This window comes from Zea mays, chromosome 10, assembly GCF_902167145.1.
Source record: "Zea mays cultivar B73 chromosome 10, Zm-B73-REFERENCE-NAM-5.0, whole genome shotgun sequence".
NCBI lineage: Eukaryota > Viridiplantae > Streptophyta > Magnoliopsida > Poales > Poaceae > Zea > Zea mays.
Genome location: NC_050105.1, coordinates 103074182 through 103094487, shown reverse-complemented (window position 1 = coordinate 103094487; position 20306 = coordinate 103074182). Strand labels below are relative to the sequence as shown.

Here is a 20306-nt window from a genome sequence, read left to right as displayed (position 1 = left end):
GCAAATTCTTCCTATGGTTGGCAATAAGGAATAAATGTTGGACAGCTGATAGACTTCAGAAGAGAGGGCTGGATCATCCTGAGGTCTGTCCTCTATGTGATCAGGAGCCGGAGAATATCCAACATCTCCTTTGCAGTTGCATCTTTGCTAGACAGTTTTGGCATTGCATTCTTGCACCGTTGGGGCTTGCTAATCTTTCTCCTGCTTCTATTGAGATATCTTTTGCTGAGTGGTGGAGGAAGGTGTGTAAGCAAGTGCACAAATCCAAAAGAAGAGGCATTAACAGCGTCATCATCATGGGAGCTTGGTGTTTATGGATTCATCGTAATAAGGCAGTTTTCGAGGGTGTCAGTCCTTCCATAAGCAGAATTAAAAAAGTTTTCTTGGAAGAGTTAGAGTGTTGGGGTCTAGCCGGTGCCAAGCATCTTGAGGGCTTAGGCCTAGGTGCTGCCATTATTAGGTCCAGGGAGTTTTCTGGGTGAGTAATGCAGGTGTGTGTGGGGGGCCTGTTGGCACGTTTGTTGTTTGCCTCCTTTTGCTGGAGGTTGGGGCACTGTGCACAGCAGGAGGTTGGTGGGTCTGTTTGTTCTGCCTTTTGGGCTTTGTACTTTGGTCCATTTTGGACCCTTTTCTTCTCTTAATATAATGATGCGCAGCTCTCCTGCGCGTTCAAGAAAAAAAAAGAAACCTTGGACCATATGTTGATTGGATGTGTTTTCGCTCGAGAATTTTGGTTCAAACTACTTCATCAAGTGAACCTTCAGCTTCTTGCCCCCCAATCCGAGGATAGTGCCTTCCTTGAATGGTGGAGAGTGCTATGTACTAAGGTCTCTGGAATTGCAAGGGACAGCCTCAATTCTCTAGTCATCCTAGGTGTTTGGACCTTATGGAAGCAGCGCAATGGTTGTGTTTTTGACAACAAGAGCCCCAGTATAAATGATGCTATTAGAAGAGTTGGGTTGGAGGTTGACCTTTGGGAGATGGCTGGTGCAAAGAAGTTGTCTTTGCTTACCGCCCCCATTCCGGACCTCCCTGCTAATTAGCTAGCACTATGGTAGTTTCTGTTAGCTTTTTAGACATGGATGGAATTATGTATGCCTGCCGTAGGGGCCCCTAGTTTGTTTCTTGTATTTGTTCCTCTTCTTTAATATATTATCGCGCAGTTCTCCTACGCTTTCGAGAAAAAAAAAATCTTATTAAGAGCTAATTTACCTGTACTATCCTGAAAATGGCAGATAAAAGTTGAACAAATCCTTCAGATGAAAGACTCCGCAACTTATTTGCCAAGGACTGGCCTCCAGCTGCAGTATATGTTAAAAAGTCAAAAGGCAAAGGAAGGTTAACATAAAAAATAGAAAATTCAAAAAAGAGATAGTGACTGGGTACAACTAATACCGTCAGCATCGGTAGCTCTGCCTCCAGTTACTGAATCAGAATCTATTGGTCTGGCAGTTAAAACAGGGAGTAATTCCGCTACTGTTGCTTTGATTGAAGCTTTCATAACAGTTATAAGTGTATCCCGGTAAATTCTGAGAACTGCAGGAAATTTGTCCTGAAAATTTAAAAAAAAATCACCATGCCATTATTGCTTCTACATAATAAATATTAAGGTTGTATTTAGTTCTGTGGTGGGACAGGGATGAAGTGGGATATCCCACTTGAGACACCAGGGATGGAGTCATCCCAGGAGAGGAATATTCATCTAGATTCAAAGATACCCCCACCTCCCCAAAAGAGAGGTACGCACTTGTCCTCCCAGATGTCGTTCCCCCACTGCTTACCACTTCTCTCTTCCAGGCGCTGGTAGGAGCAGGGGCGGCCACGCAGCAAAGGTCATGGTTGGGCCTCAGGCGGTGGATGGCCACGGCCACGCCTGTGCGAGGGCGGGCATTGATGGGCAGAGGCATGGGCGCCTAGGTAAGGGCCGCAATGTGCAAGCGCGCTGGGGAGATGGCTGAGCGAGGGCCAGTGTTGGTGGTGGATGAGACAGTGGTGGCCGCCTCAAGTGGGTGATCAACAAACACAACAAGCAGGAGGGTGGTAGTTGGGTCAGGCCCGGGACTAGCGGATGTGTCCAGTGGCGGTGGCGTCGTGTTGGGGGTGGCCACATCGATGTGCAGGCAGGCAGGGAGGAGGCGGCAGCGTCATGTCAGGGGTGGCTGCAGCCTGCAGCCATGGCTACGTTGGCCAGCACCAAAGCCATGGATGGCGACCGGAGGTGGGCGCCGATCAGGAAGTCTGGATGCCAACTCAGTGGCTAATGAAGAAGAAGATGGTCTAGGAGGATAAAATCTAGGGCCAACCTAACTATTTGTCTAACAGATCTAAAACGGTCCTACATCCTCTCCCTCCCTGTCAGGCATACCAAACGCAAAACATGGACATCTCCATCCCTCAACCAAAATGCAGAGATGCAACCATCGCGTCCTGAATGGATACATCCCATCCCTCCTATCCCAAAAACAAACACACCCCGAGTATAGTGGTATTAGTGGCCTCGATACTAAAGTTCTAGCAATATATAGTATCATATAAAACAACTTAAAAGGTACGACCTGAACTCAACTGTTCAGTTTTGTGATTTCTAATAATTCAAACTGCACTTATATGTAAATTTTATTACCGATAAATATCACTTTTGCTTATGTGTACTACATTAACTAGTTTCTGCTAATTACATCAGTGATGTAAAGTAGGACATAAAATATTATAATGACAGCTTCATTTTCTGCCCAAATAACTTTTGAGATGATATATACTGTTACATGGATGATTTAGTCTCTCATCTCACAAGTTAAAAATAAAATCAGGCATGCTTTGTTCATCCACGCAGTTTGTTAAACTTTAGGCAAGAAAATCCAACCAGCTGTGGCAATTGTTTGATTTGCAAGTTCAAATGACGGTCATGCTCCCGCTCCCGCCCTCTGGCCTTCCCCCTCCCGACGCCTCGTTTCCACCCCCCACTGGCCCCTCGCCGGCTCCTATTCCGGGTCCGGCGACCACCCCTCTCCCCTCGCCGGCGTCGCAGGACCCTTCCCCTGGTGTCCAGCGCGGCGGACGTCCGGAGGTGCTGCGCTACGCGCCGTGTCCTCCTTCCTCTGGCCTCTCGCCGGCTCTTACTCCAAGACCGGCGACCACTCAACTTCCCTCCCCGGCGTCGGAGGATTATCCCCTTGGTGTTGTGCGCGGCGGAAGATCGAAGGAACAGCGCTGGCTGGAAGACGGTGGTGCTTGTGCCTCCTCTGCTGCGTCACTAGTTCAGGGTGACGTGGGGAAGAAATCCTATAGGGAGGCTCTGTTTTCTCCCAGGCCTGCTGCGTCCAGGGACGTTGATGGTTGGGTGACGGTGGTTCGTCGGCGTCCGAACACCTTGAAGTCCCTCCCCAGACCTGTCCCGGTGGATTTGCGCGGAAGATGCTTCAATTGTTTCTCGTCTGAGCACCGTGCGGCTGTGTGCCGTAATCGCGTGCGGTGTTTTTTCTGCCGGTTGCCGGGGCACCGTGTGGGCGTGTGCCCGCGCCGGCGGACGGACCCTCCCATCCCTGGACGCACTTTGGTGTGGCGACCTGTGGCTATGAGACCTTCGGAGAAGAATGTCTGCGATCGAGATACGGCTGTGGCTGGCGAGTCTGGACCTGTTACAACGACTGGTGAAGGCGCGAGGAAGAGAACTCGCCGTGGACAGAGGAAGAGGAGGTCGGGCGCTGGGGTGCAGTTGCCTTCTCCGCCTGCCTTCGGCCTGGATAAGCCGGTGAGCTTTGTCGGGCGCTGTGGAAGAGTTGATCGGGCTGAGGAGGAACTCCGTCGTGCACTGATCGTCAGTGTTGTAGGCAGGGAGGTTTCTGGCTGCGCCGTGGAGGTGCGTGACGCGATCGCCTCAAGGTTTTGCCTTGAAGCAGGGTCGCTCCGCATACGTCGTGCTGCGCCTAATTCTTTCCTAGTCTTCTTCCCCTCGGTTGCCGTGGCTGATCGGGTGATTGGGGAGGGGCAATCTCTTCATGTCCCTCCGCTCAGGTTGCATATCCGAAGGTGGTCTCGCCAGGCTTTTGCTTCTGGAGGTGGAAAGCCGCTTGTGCCCGTTGACGTCGAACTTCGTGGAATTCCTGCGCATCTCTGGGGGATTGAGACTGCTGAGGCTGTTCTTGGTGCTTTCTGTTTGATTCAAGGTTTTTTGCCTGGCTTGGTCATGGAGGAAGACATGTCTGTTCTCAGACTGAAGGTCTGGTGCCGGTCACCTGTGCTGCTGCCGGCGGTGGTGGATCTCCTTGCTGAAGAGCCGATGGTCTGTGGAGAGGATGGGAGCTGGGTTCCTAGCACGTTGGTGTTCCCTGTTTCTGTGGTGGTGCTTCATTCTGATGGGAGTTCAGCTTCCGGTGTGGATCCTCCTGCGCCATCCCCTTCGGGCTTTGTCGACGAAGATAGTGATCATGAGCATCATTTGGAACGGCCGGGGCGCCCTGCGTCCTCTGTTCGGGTTCCAATTCACTTGCGTCTGGGTCAGCGCAGTCGTTCTGGGCTGGTGGATGATATGTCTGTTGTGGCTGTTCATCAGGATTTGGTGGAGGGGGGATCAGTTGATGCTCCGGCTCTCCCGATTGTTTCGGTTGAGGAGCGGGAGGCGCCTGGTCACCCTCCAGTTTTGGGATCAGTTGATGCCCTGGCTCTCCCGGAAGTTTCGGTTGCAGAGCTGGAGGCGCCTGGTCACCCTCCAGTGTTAGCGTTGGATCTGGCAGAGGATTTGGAGTTCAGTTGTCAGGAGGGCTGGTCTTCGCATGTTGTTATCTCGCCGGCTAGGCCTTGCTTGGACAATCCTTTGGTGGGGGACCTTATGACCGGACTGGCGGAGGTTGTCACTGCTGGGCAGCATGGTTCCGGGTTCTCCTATTTGCTGACCGATGGTGTTTCTGCTAATGTGGAGGAGGCAGTCACTGCTGGGCAGCACGGTTCCGGGGTCTCCCAATTGGTGGCTGTTGGTTCTCCTGCTGTTGTCTCTGCCAGGGTGCGGAGGTTTGAGTCTTGTCAGTCTTCCCGGGCTGATAGATGGAGATCAAAGCCACCCGTGTTCAAAGTTTATTCCAGAAGAAGATTATCTCAGGCTCAGGTGGTCCAGGACGACCTTTTACTGCAATCTGTGGTGGAACTGGTTCCACCTTTGGAGGAGTTCAAGTCTGCGGTTACTAAGCCTTCTGATGGCTTGTTACCACCCCCTCCCCACCGAAGGACCAAAAGCAGGAAAAAAGTAATGCCAAGTGATTTTCGGCCACGGAGAAGTAGGAGGGTGGCCAAATTCCCTCCAGAACTTGGTTCCAATGCGGCTGCACATGTATGTAGACATCTGGGTTTTTGTGATGAAATGGAGAATATTTCTCTTGATGATGCCTGCAATTATGCAAAGTTATTTGATTCTGGGCTTTCGAGTGCACATGTGGCTGCTTTGGCAGCTTTGTTTGGTTGGGAGGTCCCTCAGGTGGGGGCGATCTGATTTGTTTCCAATGGAGAATGGCTGTTTTCTTATTTGGAATGTGAGGGGTCTAAATGATCGTGCCAGGAGGGACTCGGTTAAATCTCTGGTCCTTGATATCAAGCCTTCCATTGTATGTCTACAGGAAACCAAATTGTGTGCTATCTCAGACTTTGACATGCTGTCTATTCTTGGGACTGGTTTCAGTAATTTTGTGTATAGTCCCGCCCAGGGGACTAGAGGAGGAGTTCTAATTGCTTGGCGTGATGGGTCTTTTGTTTCTGTGGCTTCGGTTGTGAAGAATTTCTCTGTCTCAGTCCAGTTTCAAGATGAGTCTGGTTCCTCCTGGTGGTTCACAGGTGTGTATGGACCTCACCAGGATAGTTTTAAGCAGGAGTTTATTCATGAATTGAGAACGGTTCGTGATGAATGTGTGGGGCCATGGTTTTTGTGTGGGGATTTTAATATGATCATCCGGGAAGAAGATAAGAATAATTCCAACATTAATAGGCTATTGATGGGTCGCTTCAGGGGGTTTGTCAATTATGTGGAGCTGAAAGAGATTCCTTTGATTGGCAGAAGATTCACTTGGTCAAATCAGAGGGAGGTGCCTACTCTTGTGAAATTAGATCATGTTTTCTGCACTGCGGACTGGGAGGATTTTTTTCCAGATTGTTCTCTTCACAGTAATGCTACTACTGTCTCGGATCATTGTCCCCTAACTCTTAGATTTAGAGAGGGGGGCGTGGGGAGGAGAAGATTTCACTTTGAGAGTTTTTGGCCAAAAATCCCGGGGTTTTTGGAGGTAGTGGCTGCTTCGTGGAATCTACCTCTGCAGAATTTTTGTCCATTTGAGAAGATATCTTTGAAGTTTAAAAGATTAGCTAAGTGTTTGCAGTCCTGGGGTCACAAAGAGGTGGGGAATGTCAATGCCCGGTTGGGTCTTGCCCGTGAGGTTTTGCATAGGCTGGAGATGGCGCAAGATAACAGATCCTTATCCAGGGAGGAGCTTTGGCTTTGGGGGCAGCTGAAACAGCATTGTCTGGTATTGGCGTCTTTGCAAAGAACTATTGCACGTTTGCGGTCCAGAATTCAATTTTTAAAAGAAGGAGATGCCAATACTAATTTCTTTCACCAACAGGCTGTCTACCGTAAAAAAAGGAAGTTCATTTCAAATCTAGAGGAGGATGGAAGGGTGTACACAAATCATGAGGATATTCAAGGAGTTCTGGACGGTTTCTTTACCAACCTTCTAGGCACTGATTTTCCAAGGTCTGTTACTATTGATTTATTGGGCTGTCATAGGCCTGCAGCGGATCTCAGTGAGCTGGATAGCCCTTTCTCGGAGAAGGAGGTGAGGGATGCGATTGCTGACCTGCCTTCTGACAAGGCTCCTGGGCCTGATGGGTTTACAGGGAGGTTTTACAAGACCTGCTGGAGTATTATTAAGGAAGATCTGCTGGCTGCCCTGAATTTTCTGCACCAAGGAAATGCTCATAATCTTGGACTGTTGAATTCAGCCTATATTATTCTTCTCCCTAAGAGGTCCGATGCTATGACTGCATGCGATTATAGGCCCATTAGTCTCATCCACAGTTTTGCTAAGTTGGTCACCAAGCTGCTGGCCAACAGGTTGGGCCCTCATCTTCATGAGTTGGTGGCAGCCAACCAGAGCGCTTTTGTGAGAGGAAGATCAATTCATGATAATTTTATGCTGGTGCAGCAGTCTATTAAGTCGCTGCACAAGAGGAAGATTGCGGGTCTATTCTTAAAATTAGATATTTCAAGGGCATTCGATTCCGTGTCATGGGCCTTCATTATTGAAATTCTTGTCCATCTTGGCTTTGGTCCAATCTGGCGGAATCTTATTTCCTCCCTAATGTTCACGTCTTCTACGCAAGTACTTCTTAATGGCTCGCCTGGTGCTCGTATTGCTCATCGGCGAGGCCTTCGTCAGGGTGATCCCCTTTCTCCTATGCTGTTTGTGATGGTCATGGATGTTCTTAATAGTCTGTTCAGGGCAGCTGAAAGCAGGGGGCTGTTACAAGGATTGGAGGTAGCTGGGATTCGGAATAGGCTCTCGATCTACGCTGATGATGTGGTGCTTTTTGTTAAACCTTTGGTGGATGATCTGAATTGTGTTAAATTGATTTTGGATTGCTTCGGTGAAGCAACGGGGCTGGTAACAAATCTGCGTAAAAGTTTTGCTATTCCAATTAGATGTGGAGGGCTGGAGAGTCAGGCTGGCTGCAATATCTTGCAATGCAGTTCGGGATCCTTTCCGTGCAGCTATTTGGGGCTGCCTATCTCTGATAAAAAGCTGAGGAAAAGGGATTTTATGGTGTGGGTTAATAAGATTGCTGACCGGCTTCCCAACTGGAAGGCTCGTTTGCTGAGTCTGGCTGGTAGGACAGCATTAGTGAGGCATGTGCTTTCGGCAATTCCAGTTTATATCCTTATGGCCATGAGTGTTCCTAAATGGGTGATCAAGTCCATTGATAAACTCAGGAGAGGTTTTCTATGGAAAGGAAGGAAGAATGTTAATGGTGGAAGCTGTCTTGTTCCTTGGGAGATAGTAACTAGGCCTCTAAAGTATGGTGGTCTTGGAGTTTCTAATTTACAATTCAAAAGTTGGGCTCTACAGGTGAAATGGTTATGGCTGCAAAGAACCGATCCGTCCAGACCTTGGCAGGGAATGAGTCTTCCTATTCAACAGCAGGTGAGACAGTTTTTCAATCTTTCGGTCTTTCATGTGGTCGGAGATGGAACTAGCACTCTCTTTTGGTTTGATAAATGGTTGAATGGGAAGGCTATCTTTGATATTGCTCCAGAGGTTGTCTGTCTGGTGGACAGTAGAGTCAGCTCGACCCGGACGGTTGCTCAAGCTTTGGACAACTGGCGTTGGGTTAGGGATATTGGGAGTCATCTTTCTATGCTTGGGCTGCAGCAGTACTTAAAATTATGGGATGAGATTGGACAGGTGACTCTTTCACAGGAGGCGGACAGGCTTGTTTGGAGACACACGACTTCTGGGCAGTTTTCCTCAAAGTCTTGCTATAATGCCTTCTTCATGGGGTCCATTTTCTTTGAGCCTTGGAAACGATTGTGGAAGACTTGGGCCCCCCCTAAATGCAAATTTTTTCTTTGGCTGGCTATAAGGAATAAATGTTGGACTGCGGACAGACTTCAGAGGAGAGGGTTACATTACCCGGCGAGTTGCCCCTTATGTGATCAGGAGCAGGAAACAATCCAGCATATTCTATGCAACTGCAGTTTTTCTAGGGATTTTTGGCATCTCATTTTGTCGTCCATCGGGTTTGGTAACTTCACTCCTATTGCTGCTGATCAGTCCTTTGTTGCATGGTGGGAGAGGGTCTCTAAAAGAGTCCATAGGTGCAAGAGGAGGGGTTTCAATAGTGTCATTATCCTTGGAGCTTGGTGCTTGTGGCTCTCTCGTAATAGGGTTGTTTTTGATGGAGTGAGCCCTTCCATTAATTTGACAAAGAGGTTGTTTCTAGATGAGTTGATTAGTTGGAGTAAGGCGGGAGCGAAGCATTTAGACAGTTTGGGAATTATTGTCGCTTTAAATAGGGTCTCGTAGGGCCCGTCAGGCTTCCCCTTGTGGGGGAGGCTTGAGGGTTTGGTCTTGGTGTTGTAATTTCGGTCCATTTTGGACCTTTCCTTTCTTAATATAATGATGCGCAGCTCTCCTGCGCTTTCGAGAAAAAAAATTTGTTTGATTTGCTGCATACTCCTGGCATACTAGAGTTTTTCATCAGTGGGTTGTATCTGACATGAATCGTTTCCATGCAAAAGCTTGCCTCGGTTGTGGCAGGCATTTTGTCCACCACAAAAAATGGAAGTGCCATAATTGTCCGAAAGAGTTATGGCAAACTATGAGAATGATATGGACAGGTCCAAATATTGATTGTCAGATTGTGGTAATCCTAAATATTATGTTATGGCAACCAACAAAATGCATGTGTTTGAACACTCACTTTTCATATCAATCTCCATCTGAATCTCTAACAACAACAACAAAGCCTTTTAGTCCCAATCAAGCTGGTGGGGGGTTAAAATTGAAACCCAACAAAAACCACAAGTCAAGGTTCACACGTAGACAAGGTTATTATGGCGTCGCCTAGGCGTCCAGGCGAGGCTGGGTTTAGGGCGTCGCTCTCGCCACGCCTGAGATGAGTATGGCGTCGCCATGGCGTCCAGTTTCCTCCACGGATGCCACAGAAACGTTTTAGGGTTGGCGCCTTGGCGGCTTTGCGCGCGTAGAGGGTTTTAGGGTTTGCACTTTGCAGCGCGCGAATATAGTCGTGCGGCCTTTCCTGTAGTGCCGCGCCGCCTCTCCTCCACTCGTCGCGCCGCCTCTCCTCCACTCGGTGCGCCGCCTCTCCTCCAGCCGGTGCGCCGCGCTGCCGCCGCCTCCAGCCGGTGCACCGCGCCGCCGCCTCATCCAGCCAAGCGCCTCCTCCATCCGCCTGCTCCATCCGGTGCTTTCCTCTGCTCCATCCGGTCCGGTGCTTTCCTCTGCTCTTCCTCTTCCTCAGTTCCTCTGCTCTGCTGCTGCCTGCTGCTCTTCCTCAGTTCCTTGTGCCATGCTTCAGTGCTTCACTGTTTATGCACTTAATCCACTAGTCTTTTAAGCTTTTGATTGATCTATGTCGCTAAGTCATTATGGGGCTGGACTGGTACTAATTATGCCACTAAGACTAGCATATGTTGCTGCTGCTATTTTATTCCCACCAATGTATTGTGGGTTTAATTTGATATACATGTCTGCTGCTGCTATTTTTTGCATATCCTCGCCTAGGCGATGCTCATATGGTGTCGCCTCGCCGCACGCCTAACTCGCCTAGGCGTTTGGAAGGGGGTCGGTCACCACGTCTCGCCTTAACGCCTTAATAACCTTGCACGTAGATAGCTGATTTCCATTGCACTCCTATTCAAGACTAAATCTTTGGGTATATTCGACCTTTCAAGTATTCTTTTACTATCACAATATCACTTCCCAAGTCAATGTTAGTCTTCCCGTGCCTCTCATTCCATTGCTATCGCGTTTTAGAATCCCACTATGCGTTGGTGCCTCTGGACGTCTCCATTGAACATATCCAAACCATCTCAACCGATGTTGGAAAAGTTTTTCTTCAATTGGTGCTATCTAGGGGTGGTAATGGGATCTAAATTTTACACTATAAAATTTAAGGATCATATCATATTAGGATCGGGCTCTATTTATATTCATTTTTTAACTAAAATTAATTAAGGGCCCAAACGAATCGTGAAAAACATTTGGATCATGATCCATTACCACCCATAGTGCTACCTCTAGGCTATCATGTATATCATCTGAATCTCTAACCCAATAAAAAATTATCAAAATCAATAGACTGGTTTGTAATAAAAAGTGGGTCTCATCAATTGCCATTCATTTAATTTCAATACTCTGGTTTGTATATATGTTTCTACATATTCATTTTTTTTTCTAACAGATTGGTTTTTGACTGGAATGAGCAGGTAAGACCTGATCGTGACTCCTCTTATGATGTAACTTGTACAAAGTTCAAACTTTCCTAGACATAGACCGGATGTTCTTCAAAAAAATACATATTTTTATGTACATCTTGAAAATAAAAATAAGTCAGAAAATGCTTATAGTCATCCATATATCAAGGAACAGGAATTCTGTATACCAGAGTAATTTCAAAAAAAAAGGTAGCAAAGAGATGCCTCATATGAATAAACATGTCAGGCAAGGGCTCATCTGCAAGTGCCCCCGGGCCTTGGCAACAAAAACGTAAGTAGAATATAAGACAATGATAGAACTAACCGTTCTCAGTAGGCAAATAATGAGGGGGAGGAGCCGGTCCCTGAGAATAAAACTTTCCTCCTCGTCTATGTTACCCTGCAGTAGGTAGAAACATTGAAAATTTGAAAGAGCATAAGTGTCCAGCAGTTTACTCATATGGTCACTCAAAACACTGTTTTCCATTGTATATTGCACTGTTCGGCGAATAAGAGTACTGTTCACGGGATTAGGTTGCAAGGGAGAGGAGGAATAAGGGGGTGGCCGCTAGGGTTCCCAGGTAGGGATGGCAATCGGGTGTGTAGTACACAAATATATAGTTCGTGAATCCATACCCGCGAGACAAAACTTAACCCGTACCCGTATCCATAAACGTTCGTGAGTATGGATCTGTATCCATACTCGTACCCGTCGGGTATCCGCTATCTGTTACCCGCCCGCCCACTACAATTTTAGCATTCAACACCAAACAACAATTTTGTCACATTTCAAAAAAATATCATTCCAGCAGCATCAAATGATAATTTTAGCACCAAACAACATGTCATGGATAAAAATTGAAAAATGATAAATTATGATAATATATTAAATCCGGATGACCCATATGTCATATATCCATTGGGTAACGGGTATGGATACTGGATATCCATACCCGCGAAAAACTTATTCGCGGATACCTTATTATAACCATAACCGTAACCGCGGATACCAAATTCCACCATACCCATATCCAATGGATAATTATCCGCGGTTATTTACCCATACGCGTACCCATTGCCATCCTTATTCCCAGCTCCATGAGTGAAGCCGGCAACAAATAAGTTGCTTCTACTTGATTCCAAATAGATTCCAAATAGAGGTGTGCAGAGTTGTTTTATAGTCCCTCCTCTCATCTTATTTTATCTAACTAACTCCTATCTAATAGCTTCTTATCTTATCCTATCTTACTAACTCCTATCTAAAAGCTTGCTTCTTATCTTATCCTATCTAACTAGCTCCTATCTAATAGCTATCTTTTTTATCTAATGATAACTTGGCGCTGATGCCGGTCATAACATCTAATACCACGTAATTTTATTTGCTTCTACTTGACACATGTTGAAGACAACTTATCCTTTCATTTCAAGAAACTACAAGGTAAGTAGGAAAAGAAAGAATAACTTTTAGCTAATCCAGTTTCCCGTTTTAACGAACCTCTCAAGGGTAAAAACACATGCTATGTCATCAATCTGTTGTTATCAAAAAAAATTAACAAAAATAAGTATGCTGACAGAATCACTAAATACAGAATCAGTATTATCAACTTCGACTATCAAAAAATACAACCTAAAGAGGATACTGGATACACACAAAGTGACAAACAGGCTATTTAGACAATCATATCGCTACAAATTATTGTGGCAAATACAAGACACCAGTGCATCTGCAATCCAGTAAACCTGACAGCCATAGGCCAACTTGAGTTATACAACTGCAAGATTCAAAATGCACACACCTCATGGTCTGTCCCATTCAATGGGCTCGAAGCCTTTCTTTTCACAGTTGATAAAATCATAGCATCTACAGCTTTTCCATCAGGAACAGCAGCATGCACAAATTCTGCTGAAAGAATGCTACAAGGATGAATATTACCAGGTTAAACAACAATTAACTAATGATAGAAGGTATGAGTGAAGGGTATCACTTTTCTAATGGCCAAACAGAACGGAATTCAAGGTGCTATATTAATAATAAGAATACAGTTTATTAAAATAATCACTATTTAATTTCAATATTAAAATCACTATTAAACTAATCACTATATTAAAATAAGAGCCTCTAGCGTAATGGTTAAGGCTTCCAAGTAGCACCTCCAGATCCCGGGTTCGATCCTCCTCGGGGGCGAATTTCTGGCTTGGTTAAAAAAAAAATCCCCTCGTTGTGCCCTGCCCGCTCCCGAGTTACGTCTTGCGTGCCACCCTCCAGCTGGGTCGTTGCAGAGTAGGCGGTGACGGCCTGCTAGTGATGGGGGCCATAGTTCAGGGATTTTCTCGACCGAGACCATGTTTCGGTCTCTTCTTAATATAATACCGGGAGGGCGGTCGTTCCCTCCTCGGCCGAGTTTTTCTAGTATTTCAAGGTACAGTAGATAATTGATTTGCTGGATAACTATGAAGCAATACTGTCACCCAATTCACTTGATAGATCTGACCACAATAACTCACCAAATTTGTTGTCAGCCTATTCCATTTAAAAGAAAGGTGTATGAATCAATACGTGGGAGAAGATTGTAACCTGCATTCGGAAGGTGGCCTCAAAGGTGTGGAGCAACCAAAGCAATATTTCGTGGTGGAACGAGAAAGTCCAAAGAGCTATTAAGAAGAAATAGTGTTATAGTCCAAAGAGCTATTAAGAACAAGAAAGAATGTTATAGATGTGCAAAAGGGTCTCTGGCGTAATGGTTAAGGCTTCCGAGTTCGATCCCCCTCAGGGGCGAATTTCAGGCTTGGTTAAAAAATCCTCTCGTTATGCCCCGCCCACTCCCAGGTTACGTCCTGCATGCCACCCTCCGGCCCGCTACTGATGGAGGCCAGGGTTCGGGGATTTTCTCGGTCGGGACCATGTTTCGGTCTCTTCTTAATATCATACCGGTACCGAGAGGGCGATCTTTCCCTCCCAGCCGAGTTTTTAAGAATGTTATAGATGTTTGTGCCATGACAGGAGTGTGAACAACATAGATAAGTACAAGGTAGCAAAGAAGACCACAAAACGAGTTGTAAGTGTGGCAAAGAGTAGAGCGTAAGAGGATCTTTACCAACGTTTGAGTATGGAGGAAAGAGAGAAAGACCATATAGGATGGCTAGGATCCGTGAGAGAAAGACAAGGAACTTCAACCAAGGTAAGTACATTAAGAATGAAACAAATTACCTGTTGGTGAAAGAGGATGAGATCAAACATAGATGGCAAGAGTATTTTGACAAATTGTTCAATAAGAATGGAGACACGACCTTTCAGTTGGATGACTCTTGATGATAGCAATAAGCGCTTTGTGCATAGAATCCAAGAAGCTAAGGTTAGAGAGGCATTAAGAAGGATGAAACGGTAAGGCGATGGGTTTGATGGTATCCCAATTGAGGCATGGAGATGCCTCAAGGGCATAGCTATAGTATGGCTAACCAGTTCATTCAAGGTTCAACCATATCTTCTGATCGAACACAATGTTTGACGAGTGGAGAAGCATATCAGTATCGATCTACAAGAATAAGGGAGATACTCAAAGTTGTACTAATTATCAGAGAATTAAGATGATGAACCATACCATGCAACTATGAGAGAGTGAGTTATCGAGCATCGTCTGAAAGGAATAACGAGGATCTCTACGAACCAATTTGGTTTCATGTCAGGAAGATCGACCATAGAAGTCATTTTCTTAAAAAGACAAGTGATAGAGTAGTATAAGGACCAGAAGAAGAACCTACACATGGTTTTCATTGACTTGGATAAAGCTTATGACAAATATCAAGGAATGTTATATGTGGTGGGCTTTAGACAAACATAAAGTTTCAATAAAGTATGTTAGACTCATTAAGAACTGAAAGTAGCCTAGAGGGGGGTGAATAGGCTACACCTGAAATTTTTCACTAAAAACTTCGAGATAGGTCAAATTAAAGTTGCACTGGTGCAAACCGGTTCAGTTGATTTTGTTTACAAAGTGAAAGATTTTGCTAATGACTTGCCCTACAGAAAATCCACTCAAATAGATGAATATGAACCAACCAACAATTTAAGGCACTTAACAAGAACGCACAAGAACACGCGATTTAACCCGAGGTTCGGCAACCACCACAAAGGTGTCCTACTCGTTGAGGAGCCCACAAAGGGCCGAGTCTTTTCCAACCCTAATCCTCCACAAGCCGACCATCAAGGTCAAGGCAATCTTTTCTCAAATTTGCTCAAAGAGCGGGTAATACAAACTTCTTGGGGTCGTCCACAAATTTGGAGACTCCCAAGCAACCTCTAACCGTCAAGGAACACAAGGCTCCAAGAGTAACAAATCCGCACAAGGTTAAGTTTGCAATGAGCTTAAGAACAAAGAGAATGGGAGAATCAAGATGAAATTGACAGCGTGTTAGATCAACTTCACCTCACACCAAGGATCCTTCAAGCGATTGAAGGAGATGCGATTTTAGGTGTGAAATGTGAATTGAATGCCCTTGTTTGGAGTTTGGTCAACTAAGAAATCGTGGAGAGAGCAGAAGTAGAGAGAGTGTGGGGGGTATTTAAAGGATCCCCCAAAAGCTGGCAGCCGTTGGGAGAAAAGAGCCGAAAACCGGTTGAACCAGTTTATAAACCGGTTGAACCGGTTTCCACCAGGAAGATCTCGGTTCACTGATCTACTCAGCCGGAGACTCGACCGGATTCAAAACCGGTTGAGCCGGGAAAAAATTCGGTTGAACCGGTTTCTAAAAAATATCTGCATACGACTTTTCTGACAGCTCTGACTGTTCGACTGGTCAGAGCAAAGGTGGCAGAGAAACAGTCCAGAAACCGGTTGAACCGGTTTTAGGTCCGGTTGAACTGGTTTTTGAAGCTGAAGAGCAAGTTTTGAAAATTCTGAAGTGAACCAAGGTGGAACTTTTGTGGGGAGTAAGAGTGGTTTTTCAAAAGGCATTCATGATCTAGAAAAATGTTCTCTAAGTTGATTTTGAAGGAATTTGAATTGAGCTCATTGCATAACTTACTTAACTTATTGCGGATCCCTCTTAATTGAACGGTGATTCCTATAACTCAAGAATTATAAAATGAATATTGTCGTTATTTCCAAGCACTTGGAGCACGCCATATGATGTAGATTTTAAATCCACTGTGCTTTACATTTTTATACTCATAAGATCTATGCTTCTCCTGTCTGTAGAATAACTGTGTACATGCTAGGAGCAAACTTGTTAGAATCTCTGTTTGTTTTGTCATTTAATCACCAAAACCCTCAGTTAGGGTTGATTGCACTTACAAGAACATGTACAACAATGTTATGACTAAATTGACTAGTGATCGAACAAGTAATGAAAACACAGATGACTTCCCGATTAGGATAGAACTACATCAAGAGTCGGCTTTGAGCCCTCACCGGGTCACAAGGGGATATCCCTTAGTGTACGCTTTTTGCAGATGATGTAGTGCGAGTAAAAGAAAGCCGGACAGGAGTAAATAGGAAACTAGAGTTGTGACGCCCTCACCGAGGTCACAGGGATATCTCTTGGTGTATGTTTTTTCGGACGATGTACTGCTAGTTGACGAAAGCTAGACAGGAGTAAATAGAAAACTGGAGTTGTGGCAGAAGACTCTAGAGTCAAAGGTTTTAGACTCAGTACAACTAAAACCAAATATATGAGATATGACTTCAGCACTACTACACAAGATGACATGAAGGAGATGTTAGTTTGGAAGGTCAAATAGTGTCCAGGAAGAATATCCTTCGGTATTTAGAATCAATGCTACAGAGAAACATGGATATTGATGAAGATGTTAGCCATAGAATCAACGCAGGGTGGATCATGTGGCGTCAAGCGTTTGGTGTTCTACATGACAAAAAGGGTACCACAAAAGCTAAAAGGCAAGTTTTATAGGACTAGATTATACCTCATATGACGTATGGTGCAAAATGTTAACCTAGACGACCTGTTTGTCAGATAAGTGTGTGTTGTGTTGGATTTGTGGCCATAATAAGAAGGAATTGAGTCCGGAACGATGATATACGTGATAAGCTAGGGGTAGCACCAATTAAAGAAAATTTTGTCCAATAGTCCAACACTTGTTGAAATGGTTTGGATATGTCCGAGGGAGATCTCCAGAGACGCTGGTGCGTAGTGAGATCCTAAGGAGCGATACAATGAAAAGAGAGGTAGGGGAAGGACAAAGTTTACATGAATAAAACAAGACATGAAAGGTTATACCCAAAGATTTAGAATTGAATAGGAGTGCATGGAAAACAACTATCCATGTGCCTGAAACTTGTGGTTTGTGTTGGGTCTCAACTCTAGACTACCCAACTTGCTTAGGACTAAAAGGCCTTGTTGTTGTATGAATCAACATTGCATAGCATAAACGTGATGCACATATTTAAATGCTAAATCTATTGAACAATCGAACATATAAAAGTTGAGCCAAATAAACTACAGTTCTAGGAAAGGAAAAGGGTGGAATGCATTATTTTCACATTGGGACGAAATACAAAAAGGGAACACTTATTGGCCCTTTCTAAAACAAGCCAGCTTATCTCTGTGGCTAGAGAATATTGCCAACGTTTCAGTCAGAACTCGCACCTATGTTTCCACATCAAGAGTAGCCTGCAGATACGCATTTGATCTAAAACTTCTAGCTTCTATGTTAAAATTGTGCTTCCTGTTGAGTATGCAAATTTATGTTATTTAATCAGAAAATACCTGTTCACGGAATCTAGTGATGTTCCCAGCTGATCTCGAATATGCCGAAAGCAATAAAGCCCAGCAAGTTCATCAGTATCCTGATTGACAAGAAATGTTTATAGATTGTCATAGTACAAGGCACATATTTTGCATGTTTCTAAGTTAGTGACCATGGTAGATAGAGTATTTGTAGGCATATGGCAATTAAAACAATTAGATAGTTTGATTCATTGGAAATCCCCAATTGTTGATGTATCAACAGTACATTGTATCAGATCATAGTAAACGAGTTGGGTAACTTACTAGCAGATTTTGCAAGTTATCGATGACATCGAGTGCACCAGCACAATCTGCAGCTGCAACAAGCTGCAAATGTAGAACAAGATTAACAAGCGAAAGTAGAGGAAACAAAATAGGTTTGTCACATTATAATTACAAGATTTAGTACCCAAACAATTTTCCTTGTTGCAGCCCAAGTCTAAACAGTTTTGGATTGCTAGTCCAAAAACATTTCTATAAGATCTCGTATTCACATACTGGTGATTTTACTAGCATGGATGATAATGATGGTGTTCAGTTTTGGTAGCAGGATATTGATATGAATAGCACACATATTCAATATGAGGACACTAGGCCCAAACATATACAAGACAGAGACCATTTACAAAAAGGACTATGTATGAGACTGAAAACAAGGACATATGCATAGACATCTAACACCCCTCCCCCCTTCAAACTCAAGGTAGAACAAATACACTGAGTTTGGAGAGGTAAAAACTATGTTGAGCTCTGGTCTGCACCTTAGTGAAGAAAGCAAACAACTAAAGCTCTGAAGGCATATAGCAAAGACAATCACATCATCCTGAACATGTGCACGCATGTAATAGGCATCAACACCTATATGCTTAGTAAGCTCATGTCATGTTTGACCGGATCACGAGCAATACTAATAACACTTCTACTGTCAGTCAAAAGGGGAGTCGGATAGAAACAGAAACATCAAAATCTGCAAGCAACCACCGTAACCAATTCACCTCTGTCGACACAAGAGCCACAGCATGCAACTCAGCCTTTATACTTGAATGAGAAATTGTTGTCTACTTCTTAGTCTTCTAAGCAATAAGAGAGCCACCACCACCAAGAAAACACAATATGCAGCGATCAGAAGAATTACAAACCCAAGTAGCATCACAGTAGGCTTGGAGTTGTAAAGAACTTGTGTGTGGAAAGAACAAACGACGCGAGATATTCCCACAAAGATAACGTAAGACACGAAGTAGGTGACTATAGTGGAGTTGAGTGGGGGGCGAAACAAATTGACTAAGAATATGCACAAAAAAAAAGAAATATCAGGACAAGTGACACAAAGATAAACAAGACTCCCAACTAGGTGATGATAGCGGGTAGGATCAATAAAAGGCTCAAACCATGTCCAGCAGCTTACCCATATGGTTACCAAAACATTGTTTTGCACTATAGACTGCACTATTTGCATAGTGGAGTTTGAATATGGGGATGGGAATGGGTAAGTTGTTGGAGATAGTCTCACCATCAGTGGCAGTAAGATGAACATTGAGCTCCATGGGAGTCTCAAAGGTAAGAAGACCATGAATGTACTTGAGACAAATAGAAGCCCTCAGGCGTGGAGACCTCAATCCCAAGAAAACAACGAAGAGAGCAAGATCAGACATAAGAAATTGCTCACTCAGGCGTGCCTTCACAAAAGCAATATACTGAGGTTCATCACCAGCGGTAATCATATTATCAACATAAAGAAGAGGAGTCCACCCACAAGATTATGACACTAACAGAAAAGAGCATGGTCATGACCACTGACAAAAAAACAGTAGCAGTGATCACAAAAGAAAAATGCTGAAACCAAGCCTGAGGAGCCTCCTTGAGGCCACAACCATAAGAACAGAATACCTAGGAGGTGGTTGCATATAGACCTCAAGCAAAAGCAACTCGCCATTAAGAAAAGCATTCTTGACATCAAGTTGAGAGATGGACCACTTAGGAACAAAGACTATAGCAATAGTGAATCAAGGTCATATGAGCCACAGGAGCAAAATCATAACCATGCTCCTGTTGAAAACCACAAGCAATAAGACAAGATTTATAACGCTTAAGAGAACTGTCAGGACGGGTCTTGACCTTATAAACCTATTTACATGTAATAGGACGGATATAAGGAGGATGGGGAACAAGATCCCACATGCCAATACGGTCAATCGCAGCAATTTCATCAACCATTGCAAGTTGCCATTCTAACTCCACTTATGTTGTCTCAGCATATGTTGGTGCAGCATAGCATGGACCCAAGTCCAGGTACAAGGAGAAGGGTTGTGTTAGGCGTGGCGAGCCAACTATAAAAACTTAGCCACCCAAATGGAGATGAAACCCAATAGAAAACCGTTGGGGCGTAACCCTCTTAGCGACGCGCCATATCGGAACCCAGGTATGGTGTTAAATGGGCAAGGGCCGGGCCGCCACCCCCTTGGTGGCGCGCCATGTCGTGATCTGGATGCAGTGTCATGTGAGCAAGGATTGGGTTGTCGCTTCCTTAGTGGCATGCTACATCGGCGCACGGGTGTAGTGACAATGTGCAAGGGTCTTCGCATTTGTC

At 44.8% G+C, this 20306-nt stretch overlaps 1 protein-coding gene across 1 annotated transcript in view; it reads right to left on the bottom strand.

The window, feature by feature from the left end:
* The window catches only part of LOC100192923 (vacuolar protein sorting-associated protein 54, chloroplastic), a 63129-nt gene that overhangs the window by 34824 nt on the left and 7999 nt on the right, over window positions 1-20306 (bottom strand). The window contains exons 2-7 of the mRNA XM_020544869.2: window positions 17984-18046; window positions 17699-17778; window positions 12772-12889; window positions 11301-11375; window positions 1396-1552; window positions 1213-1301 (exon numbers count right to left, since the gene is read on the bottom strand). Coding sequence (XP_020400458.1) covers window positions 1213-1301; window positions 1396-1552; window positions 11301-11375; window positions 12772-12889; window positions 17699-17778; window positions 17984-18046 — 582 coding nt within the window. The remainder of the gene's footprint in view (window positions 1-1212; window positions 1302-1395; window positions 1553-11300; window positions 11376-12771; window positions 12890-17698; window positions 17779-17983; window positions 18047-20306) is intronic.